General features: G+C 39.8%; 1 protein-coding gene across 1 annotated transcript in view; it reads right to left on the minus strand.

Moving 5' to 3' along the window:
• Window positions 1-25,017, minus strand: part of AKAP6 (A-kinase anchoring protein 6) — a 214,324-nt gene that overhangs the window by 133,058 nt on the left and 56,249 nt on the right. The window contains exons 6-7 of the mRNA XM_035109758.2: window positions 19,365-19,461; window positions 17,498-17,661 (exon numbers count right to left, since the gene is read on the minus strand). Coding sequence (XP_034965649.2) covers window positions 17,498-17,661; window positions 19,365-19,461 — 261 coding nt within the window. The remainder of the gene's footprint in view (window positions 1-17,497; window positions 17,662-19,364; window positions 19,462-25,017) is intronic.

The raw sequence follows: 25,017 nt of genomic DNA on the forward strand, positions 1-25,017 counted from the left end.
CACAGTGCATAAGGAGTTGGATTTAATCACTTTAAAACTGTCATTTCTTTTGCTGAACAATTCTGGTGTATGATTGTTGCACGATTGTTCAGGAGTAATCTACCCTTTGTTTTTGTGATGAGTTTTGTGATAGTACTAAACCAGCAACTTGCCTTTCATGCTCTGAGAAACTAGACTTTGCAAACCAGGAGCCAAATTGACAGGGAGGGAATGCATTTTGGCACACTGACATGAAATATCCAATTTGGTGACAGCAGTAAAAGAATGTTTGTGCTTCCTCTTGGTATGTGGGAATTAGAATCACGTGCATTCCAAAAGAAGGCATTGGTAAGATAACTTATAATAAAAACATCCCATCAGCTTTGTCTCTAACCATGCCATCCAAACTCTTCCGCATTTGTTCCGAAAAGGAACAGACTTTAAGTTGAACAGGTTACCAGCTTTCTGGATACGTACCTTTGAACATTTACATCTATAATTAATAATGGGATTCCTCTGTTACAGGGGAAAGAATGGCTGTGCAGTTTCACATCCAGCTACATAAAGACATGCATGAGCTATAAGCATGACAAGCTTGTGTGAGTGGCTGGCGTAAGAAGAAGAGCTATGCTGTATCATATGCCAGAAAATCCATGGATTTAAAACACAGTTCACCCAGAAATAAATAAATGATAAATAATCAATTCCTCCCTACGTAAGATACAGAAGCTGACCTTGTACTATGTATAGATTGTTGTACCCTAAACTTCGAAGGCTGATTCTTTTTTTTTAAACTGCATCAAATTGGGTGTGCATGCCACACACACACACACACACACACACACACACACGGACCTTCTCAATTATGAACAGTGCATCCATTGTGTGTGTGAAATTATTCCCCTTTGAAAGAAATATGGTGGATGAATGGATCAGGGCATCCTTCATTGTTTATGTTAAAGCAAAAAAAGAGGCAGGGAGAAGTGTACACATAGGCCAAACGTACTCAGCAAGCAGGGCCGGTGCTAGGGTTTTTTGCACCCTAGGCGAGATCACCTTCTGGCGCCCCCCCCCAATTAATTAAAAAAATTAAAATAAATAGAAAAAATAGAATAGAAATAGAAAAAATAAAAATAGAAATAGAAAAAAAGTAGAAAAAATAAAAAATAAAATAAAAAACGCCCCCCCCACTGCGCCTGTCAGCTGTTGTTGAGCGGCTTCAGGCCGCTCTCCGGAGGCACGCGCGCACCTCGGGATAGCGCCCTGAAGCCGCTCAACAGTGACAGGTGCGGAGGAGGCAGCACCAGGGGGCAGGGGCAGGCTGGCCAGCGCCCCCTCCATTTTGGTGCCCTAGGCAGCTGCCTAGTTCGCCTAAATGGACGCACCGGCCCTGTCGGCAAGGAGAATGTGTGTTTTGTACCCAGAAAGCCAACTGAGAATTGGCTCTGTGAGTCTGTTCAGTTGCTATTCTGCCTGTGTGGTTCAATGGCGAGAAGGAGACACTGAAGGAAATATGGGACACACTATACAAGTCAGTCAGAAGTAAAGAAGTATATTTCACTCAAGTTTCAAGAATGATTACTATATATATAAACAACAGTTCCAATAGTGTCAGCAATATTTTGGCCTGACTTCCAAGCTAGTTCAAAATAAGCCTCAAGGACCCCTATTCATCCTCTTCCATTTATCCCCTTGAGTGGAAAACCCTCTAGTACAGGCATGTCAAACCTGCGGCCCTCCAGATGTTTTGGCCTACAACTCCCATGATTCCTAGCTAGCAGGACCAGTGGTTGGGGAAGATGGGAATTGTAGTCCAAAACATCTGGAGGGCCGCAGGTTTGACATGCCTGCTCTAGTAGAAAATCATCTTTTATGAAATTGGTCTAAGGCACAACGAACCAGAGCAATTAAAAAACAAGTAGGGTTGGAATAAGTGTGGATTTTATTAATACCTTTTATGCCTTGTTAAATACTGCACACATGTTAAGGTTTCTATCCTGACTGCCACCATGTTTAGGAGGAATATATATTTAATTGTATACATAATAAGGATCTCTCCCCCCCCCCCCCGCATAGAAAACACATGTCCTGCTTTTTGACTAGGATTCATTCACTGATCAGCCACCCAACCCAAATTTTAATAGAAAGTCTCTGAATAGCTTATAATCGCAGCTAATATGTACTAATAACAGCTCTGAGGATATGCCTAAGATTATAATATATTAAAAGACCCATCAGCTTTTCAGAAGAACATGTAATTTTATGTTCATTGCTTCTTGGTTTCTGACTCACGAATTTGGATGGTTGCACCTCAATTTAAAGTTGAATGAAAGCTAATATAATATTAATAAAAACTCCAATAAAAAGTTAAAGTTGTGTTCCCAATAGCATTAATGACCGCTACGGTCATTACCATGAGATAATTGACCTTCCTGAACCTCTTTTCACATGGAACCTTCCACCCAGTACAGCCAATTATTTAACCGTAATGAGTGCTCTACAAGAGATTATTGTTTAACCAGGTATCCTGTCACAGTGCTTTTGCCCAGCTTCTGAATTCTCTAACAAACGTTGCAATGTATATGTAATAACTTTGTCATTTCCCAAGGAATATTTCCAAGACTTACTTTCTTTGTTCCCTATGAAGCTGGCACAACTTCATACAATATTAAATGCACTAGCATCTCAAAAAAAACATATGTGAGAATTCCAGTCGCTACATTTTGTGGGGAAGAAATAGAAGGTAAGATGAATGGGAGAGGAAGCCTAAACTTTTGCTTAGAGAAAATGTAAGCTGAGATGATTGGGTGGAAAGATGTCATGCTGGTCCAGTTTAACCATTCAGCTAGAATAGGGAACCAATTAATCTTGTCATACATATTTGGATGCAAATCCACATGTGATGTGTTAAGTTTTAGCACAGAAATCTTATAGGCTCTATAAACTGCAGCTGATTTCACTTATGGGATCAGAATGATATGGCTTGATTTGGATCTCAGTGGTCACCATAATCCTTGTACTGAAACTCTACTTAGAGCACTCTATCTCGACTCCAAAGTAATTTCCAAATTGAAAGGTGGTTTCTGAGCAGGGCGTTCTCCATCATGACATATATTCAGTATGTACAAGTAAACGCAAAAATAGTGTGAATGGTATGCATAACATAACATGGATTTAGACCAGGGCTGGATTTAGGTTTGATGAGGCCCTAAGCTACTGAAGGTAACGGGGCCCTATCTATGTCCAACTGTCCTTTGTCAACAACAAACTCTCGCTGTTTTTTGTGTTGAATATATGCTATACGGTAATTTATGGACCTAATAGGTATCTAAAGCTATTTGCACATAACAAAACACTGTTGCTGCATGTAGGTTTTATTTTATTTGTTTTTTAATCTAATATTTTGGAAATGTACATCCGGGGTTTTTTCCCCTTTAAATTTTTTTTTGGGGGGGGTAAGAGAGTGGGGCCCTAAGCTATAGCTTGTTTAGCTTATACATAAATCTGGCACTGATTTAGACACAAGGTGTTTCCAGATTGCTGCCGATTACACAGTTAAAGTTGATTTGGTGCTCCTGTGCAACAAATCTATCCCAGCCTCGACCCTGCAATATCGGACATTTTGTGATCAGGAAAGTAATAGGAAAATGCACTAGAAAATGTGGAATAATGCTGGTTGGATGCAATGTTACCTAACCTCCCTGCAAGCATATCAGAATGAATGCTCAGTGAACAGTTGCTGTTGTCCACGCAGCCTGCAGACTATGTGGAAACAAATCATTATGACAGCTCAATAAACAGGTCGTCTGGAAGCAACCACACTGGATATCAGATACAAGGGCTGATCACCTATTTTTTTCCTGGGGGGAAATCTCTTTGAGTTAGATGCAGAGAAACTGTGTATCTAATGATTTGTAGACTGTCCTAAAATTCATTGTTTGTCCCCAAACAGAGAATTTAAACTTGCAACTGACTCTTCAGAGCAAACTTTTCAAAATGGCTGCAGCTAATTTTACCCCATTCTGACAAATAGTAAAACTGGAAAAAAGAATCACCAAACTTACAGATGGCCCCATTGGAAAATAGTATTTGAAAGGCTTCTTTATTCAGAATGTCATTTAGTAAACTCAGTACTATACCAACAAAGCAAAACAAAAAGTAAGGTTTTTTTTATTATTTGTATAAAATATATTATTCTTTCAGGCTGTACTGAAATAGTTCCTATTTAATTGCACAGAAACCCTAAGAAGGTTACAGCAGTGAAACATTAAAATTCTAAGGGCAACTAATAACATTAAAACTTTATAGCCCCAGATAGAATAATTTAGACAAAAACAACATGAACATATGTTTTGTGTAATAATAACAAACATTTATAGCTGTCAAGAGAGAAAAACACAGGTTTATGCACACCTTAATGGCGTGCATGGCTGAGCATGAGTATATTTAAAACATAATATATTACAAAATTGACAGCAGGCATGACTCTTCTGGGTACTATGTTAAATCAATGAATAAATTACCAAAAGTGTGCTGTGGCTGTTTGGATGTGTAATTGAGCCTAACGTATGTAGTGTTATTTCAAAAGAAACTGTTCAAGGAGTTTCTAGACCAATCCACTATGCATCTTTTTTAAGCTGTTTGCAAATAGCAATAAATGAAACTGTCTCACAGTAGGAAGGAAGTTTAGTTATATACACATTAGGCAAATGGGGGGGGAGTTAATTTTAATATGCTTTTCAAGAATTAAAAACAAACTAACAGCAGCAACAGTATTTGCTGCTTTCAAAAAAAAAAAACACCCAGCATTTTCATACTGTGATTTAAATTTATTTTAATTAAGGATTATTCTCTATTCCAAAGCACTTATGCCAAAGTAAATCAAGAAGAAATTCACCGAATACATTGCAGGTGTGCCATGTTGAAAACCTTGCAGTAAGGTCAAAACTAAGGCCAAAGTCTATTACATCCCTAAATCCTGGGCATTAAAATATCATCCATTCAATTTAAAAGCATCCTAAGTTGCAGCAGGGGAGTATTTTATTTTTTAAAGCATTTATATTTTAAAATGTGAATTAATAGTTAAACTTGATTTTGCAAAATGAAGCAGCAGGAAACCCAGAAGTACAAAAAAACAGCCCATAAATATGGTATCTAGGAAAACAATTTCTGCATACATATTTCCATTTTAAATTACTAAGTAATTCATCTTACTCGCTGAATTTGTTTAATGAGAAAGTGAACACATTTGATATCTTATTTTGGCTATTTTACTGCCCTGTCTCATTTTTTTTTGTTTGCCAATGTGGTGATATTTTTAAGTTTGAAACAATGGTACTGTAGTTTCAAGTTAGATGAGACTGACCTGAAGGAGAAATTGAAGCTGTGAGAGGAAGAAAGGAAGGCTGGACCTGTTGGGCTTTCTACGGAGTTCTGTTGCCGAAAGAAATATCTGGCTCTGCTAAATCTTTATCTTAAATTCAGACAAGAAAGACTAAATGTGTGGGGTGGTGAGTGTCAAGTGATGATTGCTGTTGTGAGCTGGAAAGGAAACATGCATATCAGTGGAATGATGTAAAAATAGGTGGTTGTGAGTAGAAAGGAATGCTTAAATAGGCCCAGGTGGCTTGGTAAACACTTTTTAGAACCTCTGTTTTATAACGTTCCGTTAATAGCTGAAATCTCCAGTAGGTACGTCTGTGCTAAGCTGGACAGTTATTTTATTAAGTCATGCACATAGTGACTGGGAGCAGTCGCCGAGACCACATAACACCGGTCTTGAAAGTCCTACATTGGCTCCCAGTACGTTTCCGAGCACCATTCAAAGTATTGGTGCTGACCTTTAAAGCCCTAAATTGCCTTGGCCCAGTATTCCTGAAGGAGCGTCTCCATGCCTATCATTCAGCCCGGACACTGAGGTTCAGCGCCGAGGGCCTTCTGGCTGTTCCCTCACTCCAAGATGTGATGCTACCGGGAACCAGGCAGAGGGCCTTCTCAGTAGTGGTCCCTCTCATCAGATGTCAAAGAAATAAACAACGATTTGACTTTTAGAAGACATCTGAAGGCAGCCCTGTTTAGGGAGGTTTTAAATGTCTGATGTTTTACTGTATTTTTAATATTTTGTTGGAAGCTGCCTAGAGTGGCTAGGGAAACCCAGCCAGATGGTGGGGTATAAATATTATTATTATTGTTATTATTAGCCTTGACATTCTACCATTATACAATTCCTGGCATATGGAAAGGCACGTGTTTGTGTGTGTGTGCTTGGAGTCCAGAGTTTTCCAAGACATGTCTTATGTCTACAGTAAAAGAATGAACTGGTGAGATACAGTGGTACCTCAGTTTTCAAATGTAATGCATTCTGGAAGACTGTTCGAGTTCCGAAACGTTCGAAAACCAAAAACTCAATACGGAAAACTCAATATGGAAGCATTTCCTTCCGGGCTTATGGCGTTCGGAAACTGAAATGTTTGTCAATGGAGATGTTTGAAAAGCGAGGTACCACTGTATATGGTTGGAGCTTAAGATGAGGCCAAATGGATGCTAAATAAGTCATGGAGAGAGTACTTCCTCATTATATTCCTGATATTGAAAAGGGATTGTCATTAATGGAGGCCTGGATCCTTCCCATTTCCAGCATTAAAAAAATCTTTCACCACAAAGTCTACTTGTCAATTCTGCCACAGCACAAAAACATTTTGAAGTCTGCCAGATATAAAATTCAGGATGTCCAAATAGATTTTGTCTTCAAACATTGTTTTACCTGTTTTCCCCTTTGTGCCCACCCTGGTGGAGAATAGTTGTGTTTTATGTATTCTGCTGGGAGCAGAACTAAAAGATTCTACAGATAAAAAGGTTGCTATAAGATGTTGTGCTGAAAGACTAAAACAGGCAAGTACTGGGGAAAAAAGAAAGGAAGGAAGAAAATATGCTACACAACCCAGCAGAGTATGAAAGTAATTAAAATAGTTTAAAGAGAATGCTAACATGCAGAACCTAAAATTTGCCTTTATCTAACAGTATCTTTGTTCATATCAGCGTTCCTTTTGTTCTGTATTACATAGATAGTAATTCTTCAACATCAACCGTAACAGCAAAAATTCAAATACTGAACTACTAATTAAGCACAGTAATATTTATAAGGTGTTAGTTTATTCTGCAGATATGAACACTTAATTTAACACACAAATACAATAAAAGTATAAAATGCTTTTCGTAGGGGTGGGGGTGGGGAGGAGACCATCGAGCAGTGAATAGTGAACCATAGTCAATGGAATGAAGAAATGTTTTTCATTTCCAGAAGTAGAATACTATTTCAATAATATGACAGACAATGTATGCTTGTAAGAGAAAGCTAATTTTTTTAAACAAAAATGGTGATGGCTGCTGTATAAATATGTATGTAAAGAGTTTTTAAGGCTAATATTTTTCTATGCTTTTTTTAATTGAATAAAGACACAGTGACTGGTGTGGAACAGAATTGATTCAAGAGATTATTTCCTGAACCATTAAAAAAAAAATAAACACTCAGTGCCTACTCAGAACAAAACATTTCCCTTTGTTATTGGCTCAGCCATGAAAAACCACAACACAACAATGAACAAATGGATTAAAAATGCCCATTGAGACACATAAATTTGTGACCAGGGTGAAGCTAGCCATTAGAGAAGTAAATTCCTATGGATAAAATTGTGTCTCCAGTTTATTTGTGGGAGAAAGCAGATCTGTTTTAAAATAAATAGATCTGTTTTAAAATAAGATGCTCAGGAGAGAGGGAGTACAAAAGTCTACGAAGCTTTCATTCCACCTATTACACAAATTCAAAATACTTAAGCTGATAAAAAAAAAAAGGCCCAGAAAGGAACGTTCAGGCATCTTTACAAACTTTACATTGCCGTTAAGATGGCAATCCCATACTTATTTACCAGGGATTTAAGCCCTATTGTGCTCAGTGGGAATGACTTCTGAGTAGACACGCAGAAGATCACACTGTTAGTTTGGAAACCTAATATTTAACCAATGCCTATCTACTTTTCACTGCTGTTGGGGTTGTGTCACTTCAGACCGCAGGTGGGAGTCCACATCACTTAAATGGTCTTTGATACAATAATGGGGTGGGGGACCCTTTCACACCCACTAGATAACTGGGGGGAAAGTAGCCTTAAATGAATAGTCAGTCATGTGAACCCACACCTACAGTTTTAAATGATTCAGCCCAGACCTGAGAAATCGGGTGGGCAAAAACAGAACTCCACACCGCCACCTGGTGACACAGTGTTATAATGCATATACTGTACAACAAATACAAAAAAGCGCCTTTTCTTTGTCAATGTAGCTGAGTCCACGGGCTCACCAAATCAGTGATGCTCTATTAATTTATTTATTAAATTTATACCCCACCCTTCCTCCCAAATGATCTAACTGGTTTCCAGAACTTTCTGGTCATTGTACTTAACAGACTGAACTGTGGAACAACAACAAAAAAAACTTTCACTATTGCTATTGCTTTCTGGTACACCGCCCTAAAATCCTCATTTGATATTTTAATTAAGTACATAAATATTGATACTGGTCTTATCTAATTATCTATTGCAATCACCATGGCAACACATATTCCCCTGACATAAGGGGTGGAGTTGGGAGGGGACAAAGTTTGCTGACACTAGACAGCAATCAGTCAGGAGTTGATGCGGTGCTTAATTTGTGTACAGGCTGACTGACAGTGACATAGATCATTTTCTATACTGTGACACTGACAAGCAGCAAAATTACACTCCACCTCACAAGGGTTTTCTGAAAAAAAAACAAAAAACTGGTAATTCTCTAAGCTAGATGTTGATTTTATAAATTTATCTGTACCTAAGCCAGTGAATTGCTCTCAAATTGTACCGTATGTACTGTGAGGAACTTCAAAAATATTCACACTCCTCACTTTTTAGAAGCTCCCATATAATTAAACTGTGGTGTGACTGTTTTCCAGCTTATCTGAAACCCTGAACCATAGACAGCATAGATCAGGGATCAGCAAACTTTTTCAGCCGTGGGCCGGTCCACTGTCCCTCAGACCTTGTGGGGGGCCGGACTATATTTTGAAAAAAAATATGAACAAATTCCTATGCCCCACAATAACCCAGAGATGCTTTTTAAATAAAAGGACACATTCTCCTCATGCAAAAACACCAGGCAGACCACACAAATAACCCAGAGATGCATTTTAAATAAAAGGACACATTCTACTCATGTAAAAACACGCTGATTCCCGAACCATCCGTGGGCCGGATTTAGAAGGTGATTGGGCCGCATCCGGCCCCCGGGCCTTAGTTTGGGGACCCCTGGCATAGATCCTGTTTTGGAAAAGGTACAAAGGCAAGCATCAGGCACCCAGCTCAGTCAGTAGAGCATAAGACTCTTAATCTCAAGGTTGTGGGTTCAACCCTTGTCCACTTTCCCCAAAGATTGATCTTTTCGTGATGATGGGGAAATGGACTGACAGCAATGTCATCTCACCCCCCTGCAAGCAAATCACAATGAATCTGTATTAAAAGCCAATGTCATCTAATTTCCCTGCAAATAAATCAGGATGGCTGCTCAACAAACAAGTCATATAAAATATCTCTCTCCCTCTCTCTCTCCCCACCTCTCTCTCTCACACACACACACTGCTATAACTGAATTGCAGTTTGAAAACTTTTACAATTCCATCATTCCTAGCTTTTGTTCTTGGTAAAGGGGTGGGCTCCCGTTGCTCTGTCCCAGCTTCTGCCAACCTAGCAGTTCAAAAGCAAATTATTATAATTATTACCAGTGCCAGTAGATAAATAGTTACCGCTGCAGCAGGAAGAAAACGGGTTTTCCATGCGCTCTGTTTTCTGTCACAGTGTTCTGTTGTGCCAGAAGCGGTTTAGTCATGCTGGCCAAAGCTTTATGTGGACAAACACTGGCTCCCTCAGCCTGAAAGTGAGATGAGCTCCGCAACCCTACAGTCGCCTTTGACTGGACTTAACCATCCAGCTGTCCTTTGCCTACCTTTTACCTTTTGGTAAACCATGATGGCTATGTTAAACATAACAATGAATTTTAAGCCACTGTTCCCTTTTACTGTAGGATAAAAGATTATTATGAGAAATGCTATATCTGTTTCTTTAATTGTACAATCAACGGTGCAACCCTATACGTGTCTAGTCAGAAGTAATCCCATCTGAGTTCATTGGCACTTACTCCCAGGCCAAGTGTGCACAGGATTGCAGCTTTAGTTGCAAACCACTGCTGCAATAACTTTCTTTCAACAGCAGATTCAAAATATGAATCTTTAGAGATTAGAAACCTAGAGCTGAAAAGCCCTTTAAATGAACTAAGAAAAAGCAACATATCTGCTCACGTATATGACATTTCCCTGTATTGATCTGAAGACCCAAATCAATTCACTTGTACTTTTTCAGTATCATAATACTAATCTTAAACATTACAGGAAAAGCAGGGTGGCTCGAACCATCAAGATGCATTAGAATTTCTAACCATAGACTTACAATTCGTAGCTACCATTCAACCTTTCTTTTCCTTTCGGCTTGCTCAGCCATTTCACAAAAGTGCCTCCTCAGATTTTCCAATCAAGTTTTGCTTTTCTGTGTCAGGAATAGGGATTAGTATTTTTGGACCTACTTTTACTGTACTGTGAAATTAGACTTCTCAAGTAAACATATTAGGAAATTCTTTATATGGTGCAAATTATGTTTTTCACCTCTCATAGTATTATAGACCCTTCCATTTTATTTTCTTTAGCGACAAACCCATGTGGGTTTTTGACTGCGCAAGCCCACCTCATCATAAAATTTGAGAGTTCATTGGTGTGTTAATGGGAGCTTTGCCCCCAATTTTCTTATGTGAGATTTTCAGTAGCTTTTGCCTTGGAACAAAATTAAACACCTAGAATAAAATTAATCATAGCTATTGCCTTAATACATCTGGCCCTCCAGGTGTTGCTGGACGACAGCGTCTACCATTCCTTATTGTTGGCTATCCTGGCTGGGGCCAAGGGAATTGGAGTCCAGCACCACAGTTTCCCTGGTCCTGCTTTAGTTATTATTAATTATTACATTTATATCCCACCTTTCCTTCAAGGAGCTCAAGGTGGCAGACATGGATTTTCTGTTTCCCTAATTTTATCACCACAAGAACCCTGTGAGGTACGTTAGGGTGAAAGGCAGTGACTGGCCCATAATAATGTAAATATGGGGGAGTGGAGTTATTGCTTTGTTTTTATTATGTATTTTGGATTATTTATCTTGTAGTCATACCTCGGGTTACAGACGCTTCAAGTTGTGTCTTTTCGGGTTGCACACCGCGCGAACCCGGAAGTACCCGAATGCGTTACTTCTGGGTTTCGGCACTCGCGAATGCGCAGAAATGCTTAATCGCACTTTGCACATGCGCAGAAGCGCCGAATTGCGACCCACGCGTGCGCAGATGCAGTGCTGTGGGTTGCGAATGCTGTGGCTTGCGAAGGTGCCTCCCGCACGGATCACGTTCGCAACCCAAGCATCCACTGTATTTTTATGTTGTAAACCATCCTGAGATCTGCGGATGAAGGGTGGTATACAAATTCTAATAACTTAAATTAAAATATAATAAATAACATGTGTAATTTCAAGGAGAACTAAACATTATTCTCTCTCTCTCTCTCTCTGTGTGTGTGTGTGTTAGTAACTGGGGTTTATTCAAGGAACAGTTTCAGTAAACCTTGATACTACTTTTGTAGCCATAAACTAACACCCCAGTCCAATGTCTACATTCATATTTAAAGGGCAAGGACAAGGGTGCATTGCTATTGCTTCACTATTAAACTTAGTTGGAAGAATTCCTATCTTCCACACCGAGTACATCCTACACTGTATTTCTAGTTATGAAAAAGCAAAAACACCTGTCACATAATAAAAGGCATAATAGCATATGCAAAGTCTGAGTTCCTGAATGTGAATGCTTACGATATAGTTCTAAAACTGCCGTTTTCCGCCCTCCCTGTATGCTTATAAAAAAGTCCCCCATGGTAGTGTAGAAAACACTTTTAAAAAGTCCTAGGGGGGAAGTTTCCTAGAGACTTTGAAATCCTTCCTATTTCTGGTTCCTTTGGAGGTTTGTAAAATCAGCTCTCTTCTGCTGTCTCTCAACAAGGTAGAAAAAGAAAAAGAAAAATACCCCCTAGATATATTCCTTAGATTTTCTATTATGCTTCACAGGTTTTATACAGTTTCTGAAGTCAGTCTTATTTTTTTTATTGTCTTCTTTATTTTTGATCACTTTCTCAACCTCCCAAAAAGGGAGGGAATTAATATTTTTAAAACACTTTTGTGGGCATTATCAATTTAAAGGTCACGACTCAGGTACAATGATAAACTTAAAGAAGAATTGCATTAAATTAGGGAGATTACCTACGGAATTCCTAAATTAAGTAAGGGAAGGGAATTACATATGGAATCACCCTTTTGTCTAAGTTTCGTCTCTTCCCAGATAACCAGCATAGTAGAATTCTACAAAGAAAAGGCTAGCTTACTTAAGGTAAAGATAAAGGGACCCCTGACCATTAGGTCCAGTCACGGACAACTCTGGGGTTGCGGCGCTCATCTCGCTTTACTGGCCGAGGGAGCCGGCGTACAGCTTCCGAGTCATGTGGCCAGTGAACCAGAGGAGCGCACGGAAACGGCGTTTACCTTCCTGCCGGAGCGGTACCATTTTATCTACTTTCACTTGACGTGCTTCCGAACTGCTAGGTGGGAGGAGCTGGGACCAAGCAACAGGAGCTCACCCCGTCGCGGGGATTCAAACTGCTGACCTTCTGATCGGCAAGCCCAAGGCTCTGTTCAGGGAAGTTTTTAATGTGTGACATTTCAATGTATTTTAAATTTTTGTTGGAAGCTGCCCAGAATAACTCAAACTGTTCATTCTTCCTCCGGGTTCCTCTTTCTCAGTCATTCTTAGTTTTGAATCATTGCCTTTCCCATTTTGTTCCCAACATCTTAGGACCTGCCGCCATTGTTCACTCTGCCCTGTGTGAAGTTTTAATCCCAACCCAACTCACAACTTTCCCTCTCCTCACTGAAGATGACCTGCAAATTGTTTAGGTTCCTGAGAAACTGAAGGTTTTTCAACCATACCATCACAGACATGTGGAAGTTTCACCTCTAAAAAAATAGATTTTCTTTTCCTGCTTCCTGTAATTGTGTGTGAATTTTACTTTCTAGAACTAGGTGTTTTGAAATTGACTAGTTCAATTGATTTGGCATCTGCTTTCCCCCTCATCGTTTATGATTCAACATTGCCCAGACTCTGAGACTATGTTATATTTTAGAGCCTAGTTAACATAGTAGTAGCATTCAAATGGAAAGAGGACACTGAGGGTGAACTGTTTAAGGGATAATTAATGTGCATTAAGCTTATTGTATTCCGGCTTGCCTCACTCTTACAGATGTGTTCATACAACTTGCTCTGCTCTTAGGCTTTCCTCACTACAACCAACAACAAAAGAACTGAGTGTGGCCATTGCTAAATTGTTAGGTTTGCATAAAAATGTGAATTTGAAAAAAGAAAGCTAAAGCTGCGCTCAAATTCAGTGTAAACAACAAATAAGAATAATAATAAAATGTAAAAAAAATTAAGCCACCAATGTAAGTTGTCATCATTCTCGCAATACAGCTTTATACAACCAAGCTTGTTGTGAAATATTTGCAGTTAGAACAGGGGGTTGGGTTACCTCAGGCTTAAGGGCCCAATGAGGTCCCATTTGTCCCTTGGGACTCTCCACAAACCACACCCACTCCCCAGTCACAACACCTGTCCTTAGGCCGCACTCCCCACCAGTCCTGCTTCACAACCTCCTTGAGTGTTTTTGCCTAGCTGGAATGTGTCCTTGAATTCTGATTATGCCTTTTGCCTGCTTGGGTGGAGGATAATGTTATGTGTACAAAAGTAAAATATACATGTCATTGCTATGCTGGGGAAACCCAGCCGGATGGGTGGGGTACATATAATAAATTATTATTATTATTATTATTATTATTATTATTATTATTATTATTATTATTTTATTATTAGCCCTGGACTGTTGCCCAGAAGGGAACACAGCCCTTGGGTTGCAAAAGGTCCCCCATCTCTGAACGTGAGAAGTTGAATGCCCTCCATAAAGGATAATACATGTCACTCTGTACAGTAATCAAGAAGAGATGAAGAAAAGACTTCTTTGCCATACAAATTGCAATCTGCATAGAGGAAGAATGTGCTAACTCTGGAAACAAGTGTTTTAAATGTCTAGTCAAACAGAATCTACTATCTTTCTGGAACTTCCTGAGATGTATTGATGACATTTACATAATCTGAGCAAGGAAGAAAAGGCTTGTCACATTCCACTGAGACTTCAGCGAGTTCTCCCCCACTATTTATCTGAGTCCACAGCAGCTTTGTTTTCTGGACACTACAGTGCAACTAAGCAATTGGAATATAAATGCCACCTTACACCAGACACATACCCTCCAACATTTCTCCAATAAAAATAGGGGCATCCTAAGGAAAAGTGGGACATTATGGGATCAAATCAGGAACCAGGACGGCTTCTCTAAATCAGGGACATCCCTGGAAAATAGGTACACTTGGTGGGTCTGTAGACAGCTACTAACTAATACACATAGCGGCATGCATTTTCCCAGAGAAAACTGGATGATTTATCTTCTATAGTAAGCTAGGGATGCTGTGCCTAACATGTTTATGTCAGGCATTCATGAAACAACAAATCCCCATCCAGTTAAGGGAAGTGACAGCTTGACGAGGACCAACTTGTGGGCAGGTCTGCTTCAAGGCAGTGGTCTACAGTTGGGCTGACCTACAAACCTGGCATGGGATTTTCCCACTGCAAGGGCCTGACTTTCCTTCATCTGTGTATCGAGAGCTTTGTTTGCTTCTTTTTGGAATGTACTTTGTATTCATTTTCATCTTTAAACTGTTTAACATAGTTGCATTAAGAAGTTGCTTTGTGTACATTAGAGCATAAGACATGCACAATTACATAAAATAAAAAATAAGCACACAGATAAACGTTTCTGAATAGCAAAGTTGTGTTAAAATTATTACAGTTATTACAGATTGCTTAGATTGGTGACCATAGAAGTTATAGGAATTTATAGGATCGCAGGGCTGTAAACTAAGAGTACTCTTCTACCATATGCCTCATTATTTGTATAATGAATAAAGTCACACCAGACTGCATTAAAATTGTTGTGTTTTTTTTGACCTCTTACTACTTTTTTTGGTTTCAGTTTTCCCCATAATGTTGGCTTCCGTCATGGTCCTCTGTGTGCCAGTAGCGGTTTAGTCATGCTGGCCACATGACCCAGAAAGCTGTCTGTGGACAAACGCCAGCTCCCTCAGTCTGAAAAGCAAGATGAGCGCTGCAACCCCATAGTCGCCTTTGACTGGACTTTACCATCCAGGGGTCCTTTACCTATACATTACCTTACCATGCCTCTTCTTCATTTTCTAAATCCCAATTCAGATCCCACGACCTTCTCAAATTTTGCTGAGGACAAAAATGTACCTCTATAGTAGATTTATACGAAGTTGGTATTAGTCCTTTTGTTCTTACGAGTATATTTTCTTCCACTATTATTTTTTCATATGTTTTTAATTGCATTGTGGCTTTGTTGTTTTAACCTCAGAATTTGTTTTAAAGGACCTTAATTGGTAGCCTAATGGCCATGATATTCAAACATTCCCCAACTGAATTTGCATCTCATTAATGGTAAGTGGTCGTCCATCTTTGTAAATATCTTTCAAATAATACCATTGCTTTTCTTTCCACGTATCTATCTTATAGGCTCTATATTTATTTCTGAAAAATGGGTATGGTATAATGAGACAGAGGCCTTGGACTAGAACCTTTGCCCCTTTGCTCAAATCTTGAAAGTTGTGTGAATGGATTTGCAAGCCAATGTAAAGAGTAGATTTTTTTTAAGGTGTTGCTTTTATATATTACTATCTCCAAGTTCTCTATTGTGCTCCATTGGGTTCCCTTATTTCCAGATGTTTGGTATTGTCATGTTGCTGAGTTGAGGTGTGTCGCAATAGCTGTTTAAATTTGGGGGTCCCCATCCCCCAACGTTTGGGTGAAGGTACAGCAAAGATTTTTTTAATGGGTGGTCTGTCTGGTTGAAATATGAGTTTGTTAAGTTTTCTTTGTCATTTGGACATATGGGATGGACATATGGGATGTTTTATCTCCCCCTTCTCTTCCTACCAATCTAAGCACCTGTTGGTGGAGTCTGTCCAATCGGAAGGAAAGGGAGTGGGTGCATTCTGTGACAGCTAGGTAATGAGGAGCTGGGCTCTTGGTCAGAGCGTATCAAAGCAACAGGGAGGTGGTTTGGTATGCAATCTGTCTTGTAAGAGAGCAGGGTCCCTGGCGGGCACCGTAACATGCCTCTGATGGAAACAAGATGCCAAGTGTGGACATCATCCTTGCAACTCTAGTGTTAGGGCTATATGACAGTCACGGTCAACTATTGACACCACTGTTCATGAATTACAAAATTTTGCATGGTATTTTATTTTCTAAAAGAAAACAAAAATAGTCCCCATCCAGCCACTTTTGCAGAAATAGTCTCGCCATTTTGGTCATCTTTTCCTGACTTTCTTTGAATCCTGGGTGGTTAACCTGAAGTGCATGTTGTGATTTTTTTTTTGAGTTTGTGTGTGTGTGTGTGTTTTAAAAGAGTACAAAAATGTTTCCTCTCCACAGCAACATTCTTCACTTTGCAGCAAGGCTATTCTTTCCTTCATTAGCACACTGCTAAGGGGGAAGCAGCTTTCATTGCTCCAAATAAAGTCCTCAGCAAATAGATATGGATATCAATACTTTATTTGCGAAGTGCTTGACGTATTCAACACATGCGCCATTATGGAAGGCTTTAACTCCAAGCAAAAAAGATTTGTGGCAAAGCATATGACCTTCTCCCCACTACAATGGCCATCCCCTAATTAGGCAATGCATCTGATAGTCATTAACAGGAATGAGATAATGAATCACTTTCTCTCTTCTTTGTTAATTTGCTGTAACCAAGCGGCTAATGGATGTCAGAGCTGAGTGATTGCACTGATTATAGTGATTTATAGTTGCAACAAAACAATTTAAAACCATTCTGATTATTCATGTTAAAGATAGTTTATGTTTTGTTTACTAAATATTTTACATCCTTTTTCCTGTCCCCCCCCCCCTTGCAGACTTCCATGTGCAGAGCAAAAGAATTCTTTCCGGGAATTTTATTTTATTTTTATTTTTTTTAAAAAAGTTTCAGCCTGGGGATTCTTTCTGTCTTTTTCCTTTCTGGTATTGTATCGGAGCAAGACATTTTATTTTGTTTATAGAAAAATTTACCCAGTAGAAATGAAAAGCCTTAGGGTGGAAAGAAAACTTCAGTGGTGCCTAGTTCAAAAGGAGGAGGAAATAAGAGGAAATAAGACAAACTTCAAGCCACTTTACCTTGGGGCTCTCAGTCCCTTCCTCATCCTCTGCAGACACATCAGTAGCAAGTATCTCTGCTTTGATGATACCCAGAGCCCTCAGAATCCAGCTGTGTTGTCGTTTGATTTGCCTCTGTAGTTCCTTCCACTGACTTCCAATCATCTGCAGCATGTCCTTCAGTCCTTCTCGCAGAAAAATAAAATAAAACGAGAGAGAAACAAATTAAGTCATGCATTCGACTTCATCGTTTAATAACATTATTTATACTAAAGGCAGCAAAGAATTTCCCAGGGGAACAAAAAGAACAGGGTGTGTGGGGTGGGGGGTGGGGGGGATGAAATCCCCTTGACCTTAAGTATTTCATCACACTTTACAGAGAAATCTGATCTGGAATTCTAACCTATTGTTATTGCAAACGACTGGATAGGACCAAAATGTGACACACCTGGCAAAACGTGATCTGCTATAATTTCTGAATGAATACCGAAAAATAAAGCAATCTATGTTGAAGAAGGGACACGGGTGGCGCTGTGGTGAAACCACTGAGCCTCTTGGGCTTGCCGGTCGGAAGGTCAGCGGTTCGGATCCCCGCGACGGGGTGAGCTCCCATTGCTCTGTCCCTGCTCCTGCCAACCTAGCAGTTCGAAAGCACGCCAAAAGTGCAAGTAGACAAATAGGTACCGCTCCGGCGGGAAGGTAAACGGCGTTTCCGTGCGCTGCTCTGGTTTCGCTAGAAGCGGCTTTGTCATGCTGGCCACATGACCCGGATAAACTGTCTGCGCACAAACACCGGCTCCCTCGGCCAGTAAAGCAAGATGAGCGCCGCAACCCCAGAGTCATTCGTGACTGGACTTAATTGTTAAGGGGTCCTTTACCTTTTACGTTGAAGAAACAAGCAAGAAATTCATATTTCAGCCCTGTTCACTGAACAAAATGCTGTTCCAGACACATATCATTTTCCTTTTTCCTTTTTCTTTTTTTAAAAAAACCATATTTATTGCATAACAGCTATGCAATGATCTATCATGGGGTTGTGGTTTGTTTGTTTTTGAGACTGATACATTCAGGATATTATGCCAATCAGCCAACTGGCTTAACATAGCATGAATGTTTTGAGAGAAAAAGTCTGTTTCATGTTCTATCAGAGTGTATGCAGGTAGAGAAGTAATAGATGTAAAAACTCAAATAATAATCACACTAAAACCCAGATGACAACTTCATCTTAGGGGGGGGGGGAATACCTTTTTCCAACCAGACCAAAATAAAGCCTGAAATCTCTAGGCTTGTAGAGCGTGCTGATTAAAACCATCCTATTAAACTAGTCATGCAAAGTTCCAAAAACATGACAAAAGTTATTATTCATTCTGACTTAAGGCTTTTACTGAAAAGGACAAGCATAACTAAAGGAAATAATATTCCTAATCTTAAAATCTTTCCTAATAAATACTTTAAAATTGCAGTAAGAATTAGCTTAAATGGCAAAGGAGCATTTACCAATGCGATTACTCATGCTTACTATGTAAAATATATATGTGTGTGTATAGATATGAAATCCTAATTTATCATCTTAATGTTATTTCCATAGCACCTACATCAAAGAATATGTCAGCGTGAAGTTTTCAGTGATGTAATTTCAATTGAAACTCAGCTGAGCATTGAGACCAAAATAAAATGAACAGACTATTTGCTGGCAGTATTTCATTTTGTAAGTATCACAGCATTGTATGCAGTATATGAAACATTTATAAATCTTGAAGGTCAAACTGATAATGTAAATATTAATAATACATAAGGAAGTGAATATATGCAGTAATTTACAGCAATGCTTCTTTATTCTTTAATAGTCTGGAGACATAAAGACTTGCAATAATTCAGAAGGATTTACCTGATTTGTGAGATACTATAAGATCAAGAAGTTGGCGTCCTTCTTCTACAACAGCTTCCTTCAAAGCACAGTGGCTGTCTACATTCAGCTTAAAACTCTGCAAGGGAAATTATATATATGTATATTTATATTTATATATAGACGGAAATGGTAGAGAAGCATTCTAACATAAAGCATTTGTACTAAATTACTTGCTATTTTTTATCAAGAACCGCAGTGCCATTTACTCAACGGCCACATACATTTGCAATACTGAAAACTATTGATATTTCAGAAGGGAGCTCAAAATGTTTCCATTAGATTAGCAAAGTGCATCTGTGTTGAAACAGCTGACAAATCTAGAAATTCATTAAGTTTTATGAAAACATGTAACCTGTAGGCAATATCTGGAATAACAGTGTCCTATAAAATACACTGAACTGGAGCCATCAGTTCATGAACGCTCTTTTTCCTAAATAAATAAATTCAAATATTGGAGAATAAATGATTTCTATAAATATATGCAGCGTATATTTTTATCCAGTCAAACAAAATATTGCAACAAATTAGTTCTGTTGTTCAGGTTCACGATAGTCCACTATTGTATTTATTTTGGTGGTAATCAATTTTGTTTTGACAACTAGACAAAGGAAGAACAACAAAGGAACTCGCGGAACTCTGTGTGAACTTGTGGCACCTCTCTGAGTATTTGATGTACGTCACACAGCAGCCTTTACAAGGGAAGACCTGCAAAGTTTAATGGAAAGAATCTTACATTTATACACGGAGCACAACATACTCATTCTTGCACACTTACAGCACTCACCCCTCCACACACCCGGGCTTACTTCTCCCTTTCCCTTCCTTTACTCCTAACTTCACTAGAAATGATAGGAACGATCTCTCCACCTGTCAAGGCAGAAAGTCCTGCACACTGCCTCGCTCCTACATTCAAAACAGCTGGGCCCAGGAGAAGTGGATGGCTAAAAGAGTGCCCATTTTTGGAATGATTTGGAAGGGGCTAGAAAAATGGTAAAATATGCTGACAGCTAAGGTCAAATGACAAATACTAGCAATATAATTTTGCGGTGTAATGCTATGCATGTTAGTCTCATTGCATGTATAAATTTAAGTCACTGTTTTATTGTGGGCACTGGGCTGCCGTGGAAGGACTTTCCCTGAAAAGTGGCACAGAAACACTGGAAACAAACAAACAAACAAACAAACAAAGCCACTTGCTATCTAACCACCATATTCATTCTTCACTACAGTATTTCAACTATACACCGGGGTGAGGATTCACTTTGGCCCAGCCAGATGGATCCAAAAGTGCCCACTCCTCCACAGGCCACTTTGGGCAGATGTGTGGGGTGGCCCATGTGGCGTCATATACAGTAGAGGAATCTGTGCCTGCTTTCAGCCGCGATTGGCTCCATTTGGGAGCTTCTGGATGGAGATCCCGAGCGCAGCCAATTCCAGCATGGCTTGCATTCAGCACTGAATTTAATTTAGAGGTGTCTTATGAAACTTTGAAAGCAACCTGCCCGCTCACCTTGTCCCCTGGTATGTCAGTGAGGAGTCGGCTAATAAAACACAATTGCAGAATGGTGTGAGCCGCACACAAGGCTCTCGTGCCTTTAAAAGCAGCACAGAAGTTGGCATCTGAGCGGCTACAGTTTGCTGTATCATGTGAGAAATGCACTGTCAATTTCTATAAAGAAATTAAAGATGGAAGACCTCTCTCTGTCTTCGTATCTTTAGATACCGCTAATGAATGATCACAGAAAGCCCCTCCCGAAGCTCCCAACACAAATTCATGCTGTGCTATTTTTTTTATGGCATTCAGTTTGTCATCTAGAATTCTTTTAAAAACAAATATATTTTAGGGAGCTAAGGAACCCAATTTAAACATTTTGATTTTCCACAAAGATGCTCACATTTAAAAACTGAGGTGGCCGACAAAAATAACTTTTTATATATATTATTAGGCAAGTAATGCCAAAACCGGAATGAAAATGAGATGGAGCCAAAAATATAAACTGGGTCAAGCATCCAGAAGAGAAGAAGAAGAAAAACAACATTACTTTTTGTGCAGCTCCTTTTCGTAAAGCTTCACTTTCCGTGAAACCTTTTCTAGAAGTTCCTTTCATGAAAGTGAGCTCAAACAATATTAAATTTACTGTTTACTTAAAACAGGCCTGTGTTGAATAGTTTGTAATCATGCACTTCACAAGAGATGTACCATGCGAGTGCCTCATAGCAAAAGAAAACCTAAAGGGCCCGAGAGGAGGTTGGATAATTTCATGTAATTGAAGCGGAGCATCGATGCAGCTGGATGTGGCGCAGCCTCAAGATGATGGGGATGCGTTTGATAGGAAAATTGGAAAAGATGAGGTATTCTTCTTCATTAGAAAAAATAGACTTGCTGCCCTAGAAAAGATTCATTTAACATAACATATCAAGTATACAATGCAGCTTGATTTACAGGTGCACCTATTAACCAGTAATAATGTTGACTGAAGAAGTAAAATATGATGAATAAAGATGGGCCAAAACTCTGGGGCTTGATTTGCAATTTTACAGTTGCACAGAATTTAGACTTCGGCGTCTTAATTTGCTGCAAAGCACAAATAGCGAAATCTGGCAACAGATTAACCAATAACACATTGGTCTTAAGGGGGGAACTCTTTTCACTAACTGCAAGCATCGTAGCAAACAAGAGCAAAATAGATGGTAGTCAGTGGCACATTACATTATCTCCATTCAGGTGTGTGCCTTTTACTTCTTCTGCAGAGTTAAAGCTGGCTGCTTCCCAGAGAAAATAACTCAATGCTGACAGACTAGGCAGATCTGGCATCAACAGCACAGTTTTACAGGTAGGAGCATGGGGAGGTGGGCAGCTAGGAGCAGTAAAGGTAAAAGGTAAAGGACCCCTGAATGGTTAAGTCCAGTCAAAGGCGACTATGGGGTTGCGGCGCTTATCTTGCTTTCAGGCCGAGGGAGAATTCTTTCATAATCCAAATGCCTAGCTAAATAAAAATATGTGTAGCCTTTTCTTAAATATCACTGCAGTGTATATATGAAGCTCTTTGTTCCTGCATGCTGAGGTCCTATGTCATATTCAACAAAGTGTTAAGCAGATCGTTTTGTCAGTCCAAGGATTTCTCCTTGTGCAATAATAATAATAATAATAATAATAATAATAATAATAATAATAATAAAATATATTTATACCCCACCCATCTGGCTGGGTTTCCCCAGCCACTCTGGGTGGCTTCCAACAAAATATTAAAATACAATAGTCCTTCAGATATTAAAAGCTTCCCTAAACAGGGCTGCCTTCAGATGTCTTCTAAAAGTCTGGTAGTTGTTTTTTCCTTTGACATCTGATGGGAGGGTGTTCCACAGGGTGGGCGCCACTACCGAGAAGGCCCTCAGCCTGGTTCTCTGTAGCTTCACTTCTCACAGTGAGGGAACCGCCAAAAGGCCCTCGGCGCTGGACCTCCGTGTCCTGGCAGAACAATGCAACAGAACAATCACCTGCTCTCCTCTCCCTGTGTCCCTGTGCACCTCCTAAATCTGTTCCCCCAAACCCTCCAGAGCAGATCTGGAGGTGGAACATGCAGGTGGAAGAGACAGGGAACAACCCACTGAGCTGGTGCAATTTTGCAGTTGAATACTGTACTGCCTACGGTTTCTAAGCCAATGTACATTGTTCTTTTTTTCTGAGCCAGCAAAATCCAAGGTATACTTAATATAGCATTGGGTGAAGCTGACTGTATCTCTGTCTCTAACACTGGGTATATTGGCAGTTATTGTTTTAATAAAATCCAGACCTTTTACATGGTTACGAAGATATTTTGAAACTATTTCAGACAGTATGGTTGCATACTGCAGTACTCATAGATGTGCGGTTGTTTGTGTTCTGAATTACACCCAGTGCATGTCATGTTCCTAAAACAGCAAAGTGAAGTATAGGAAGAAACGAAGCATGTCTGTCTTGGATCCATTGCTGTACGGCTTCAGGACTGAAACTGCCTTGGTCGCCATGGCTGATGACATTTATTGAGAGAGAGATGGGGGAAACCTTGCTTATTCTCCTTGAACTCTCAGTGGATTTTGACACTGTCGTACTGTTGACCACAATACCCTTCTGGAGCATCTCAAGGGGTTTGGGGGAGCTGTGCTTCAGTGGTCCCACTCCTACCTCCAGGGTTTTCTCCAGAAAGCAGTCATGGGAGGCTACTGCAGCCCCGTGGGAGTTGGCAAAGGCTGCTCAAGTCTCTACATGTGTTGTCTACTATGTAAATATTCTGTGTGCAAATGTCAGATGGGAGCAGATAGCAATGACGGCCATGCAAGATCCCCCAATTCAAAAAGTCCCGCTCCATTTTGAGTACAGCCCTGACATTTCCACGCTTGAGTTTGCCTCTATTGCTAGCCAGCCTTCCCTCAATGGCGGATTTAGGAAAACACAACTGGTTCGGTCGCACTGGGTGCCAAGCCTTGGGGGCGCTGCAACTATTATGTCCAATGGAAGGCGAGAAATGTGTGTGTATCAGATTTTGACGTCACACATGGAGCCGCTGAAATTTCAGGCACCAAGGTCTGCCGCTACCTAATTCTCCTCCCCCTCCCCAATAAAAAAAACCTTTTATTTTGAGAAAGATAACTTGTAGCATCAACAAAGGAACTGTGTTTATGTGCACAATTACAAGCATTATTTTCCATTGGGAAGCAGGGATTTTAGACAAAAACACACCACCCACTTTTTCTAGTATTTAAAATAAAAGGTTTTTTTAAAAACAAACAAACAAAAAAAGTTTGACCAAGCTGCGGGAGGCAGTGGAAGACAGGAGTGCCTGGCGTGCTCTGGTCCACGGGGTCACGAAGAGTCGGACGCGACTAAGCGACTAAACAACAAAAATGTACTTTGTGAGGAGTCTGTCTATCACTGGAAGTGGGGCAGGCCAGTATATGGAATCCGTACTTAGAGATGTTCCTACTTAAAGATGGGAAGGCCTGGAAAAAAAACCTTGGGGAAAATAATCAAACTATATAAAACTGTTTTTTCCAATTTTTCTGGGGGGAAAATGGCTTTGGAAAAAACCCGGGGGGGGGGGACCCCCATTTTCCCAGGTTTTTCCCCAGGCCTTTCCATCTCTATTTCTACTCCTTTAGATTCCTTCCAGCAAATACAATATCTCCAGAAGACTAGAAAATCATTGGGTTGATTAACAAATTCTACTGCTGCAGCAGATATGTGCAGCATATTGTCCCTCCATGTAGATTTATGATTCCTTGTCCCCTCACCAGATTTGCTGCTATTATTCATATTTCGATTCCGCACCCCAGATTCACTTCCACCTGTAGCTTGCTGCTGTTGCTGTGATCCTTTACCTATTGCTTGTACAGCTCTTGCTTCCTAATAGTATGAATACTTTCCTTCCTCTCCATCACCTAACTATCTACTTATATCCCTCTCTCTGACTCACACACAGCACATAGGCAAAGCAAATCTACTCATTCGGGGGGGGGGGGGAATCATGTAAATTCACCTTTAAAAATTCCTGCTTGTCTAAAGATTATGCATAGGAAATATGAGCTGTAATCTCTCGCCTTCTCTCCCTGATATGACAGAAGGGAACTAAACGGCACCATCACTGTGGATGAG

This window comes from Zootoca vivipara, chromosome 1 (genome assembly GCF_963506605.1).
Source record: "Zootoca vivipara chromosome 1, rZooViv1.1, whole genome shotgun sequence".
NCBI classification, from domain to species: domain Eukaryota; kingdom Metazoa; phylum Chordata; class Lepidosauria; order Squamata; family Lacertidae; genus Zootoca; species Zootoca vivipara.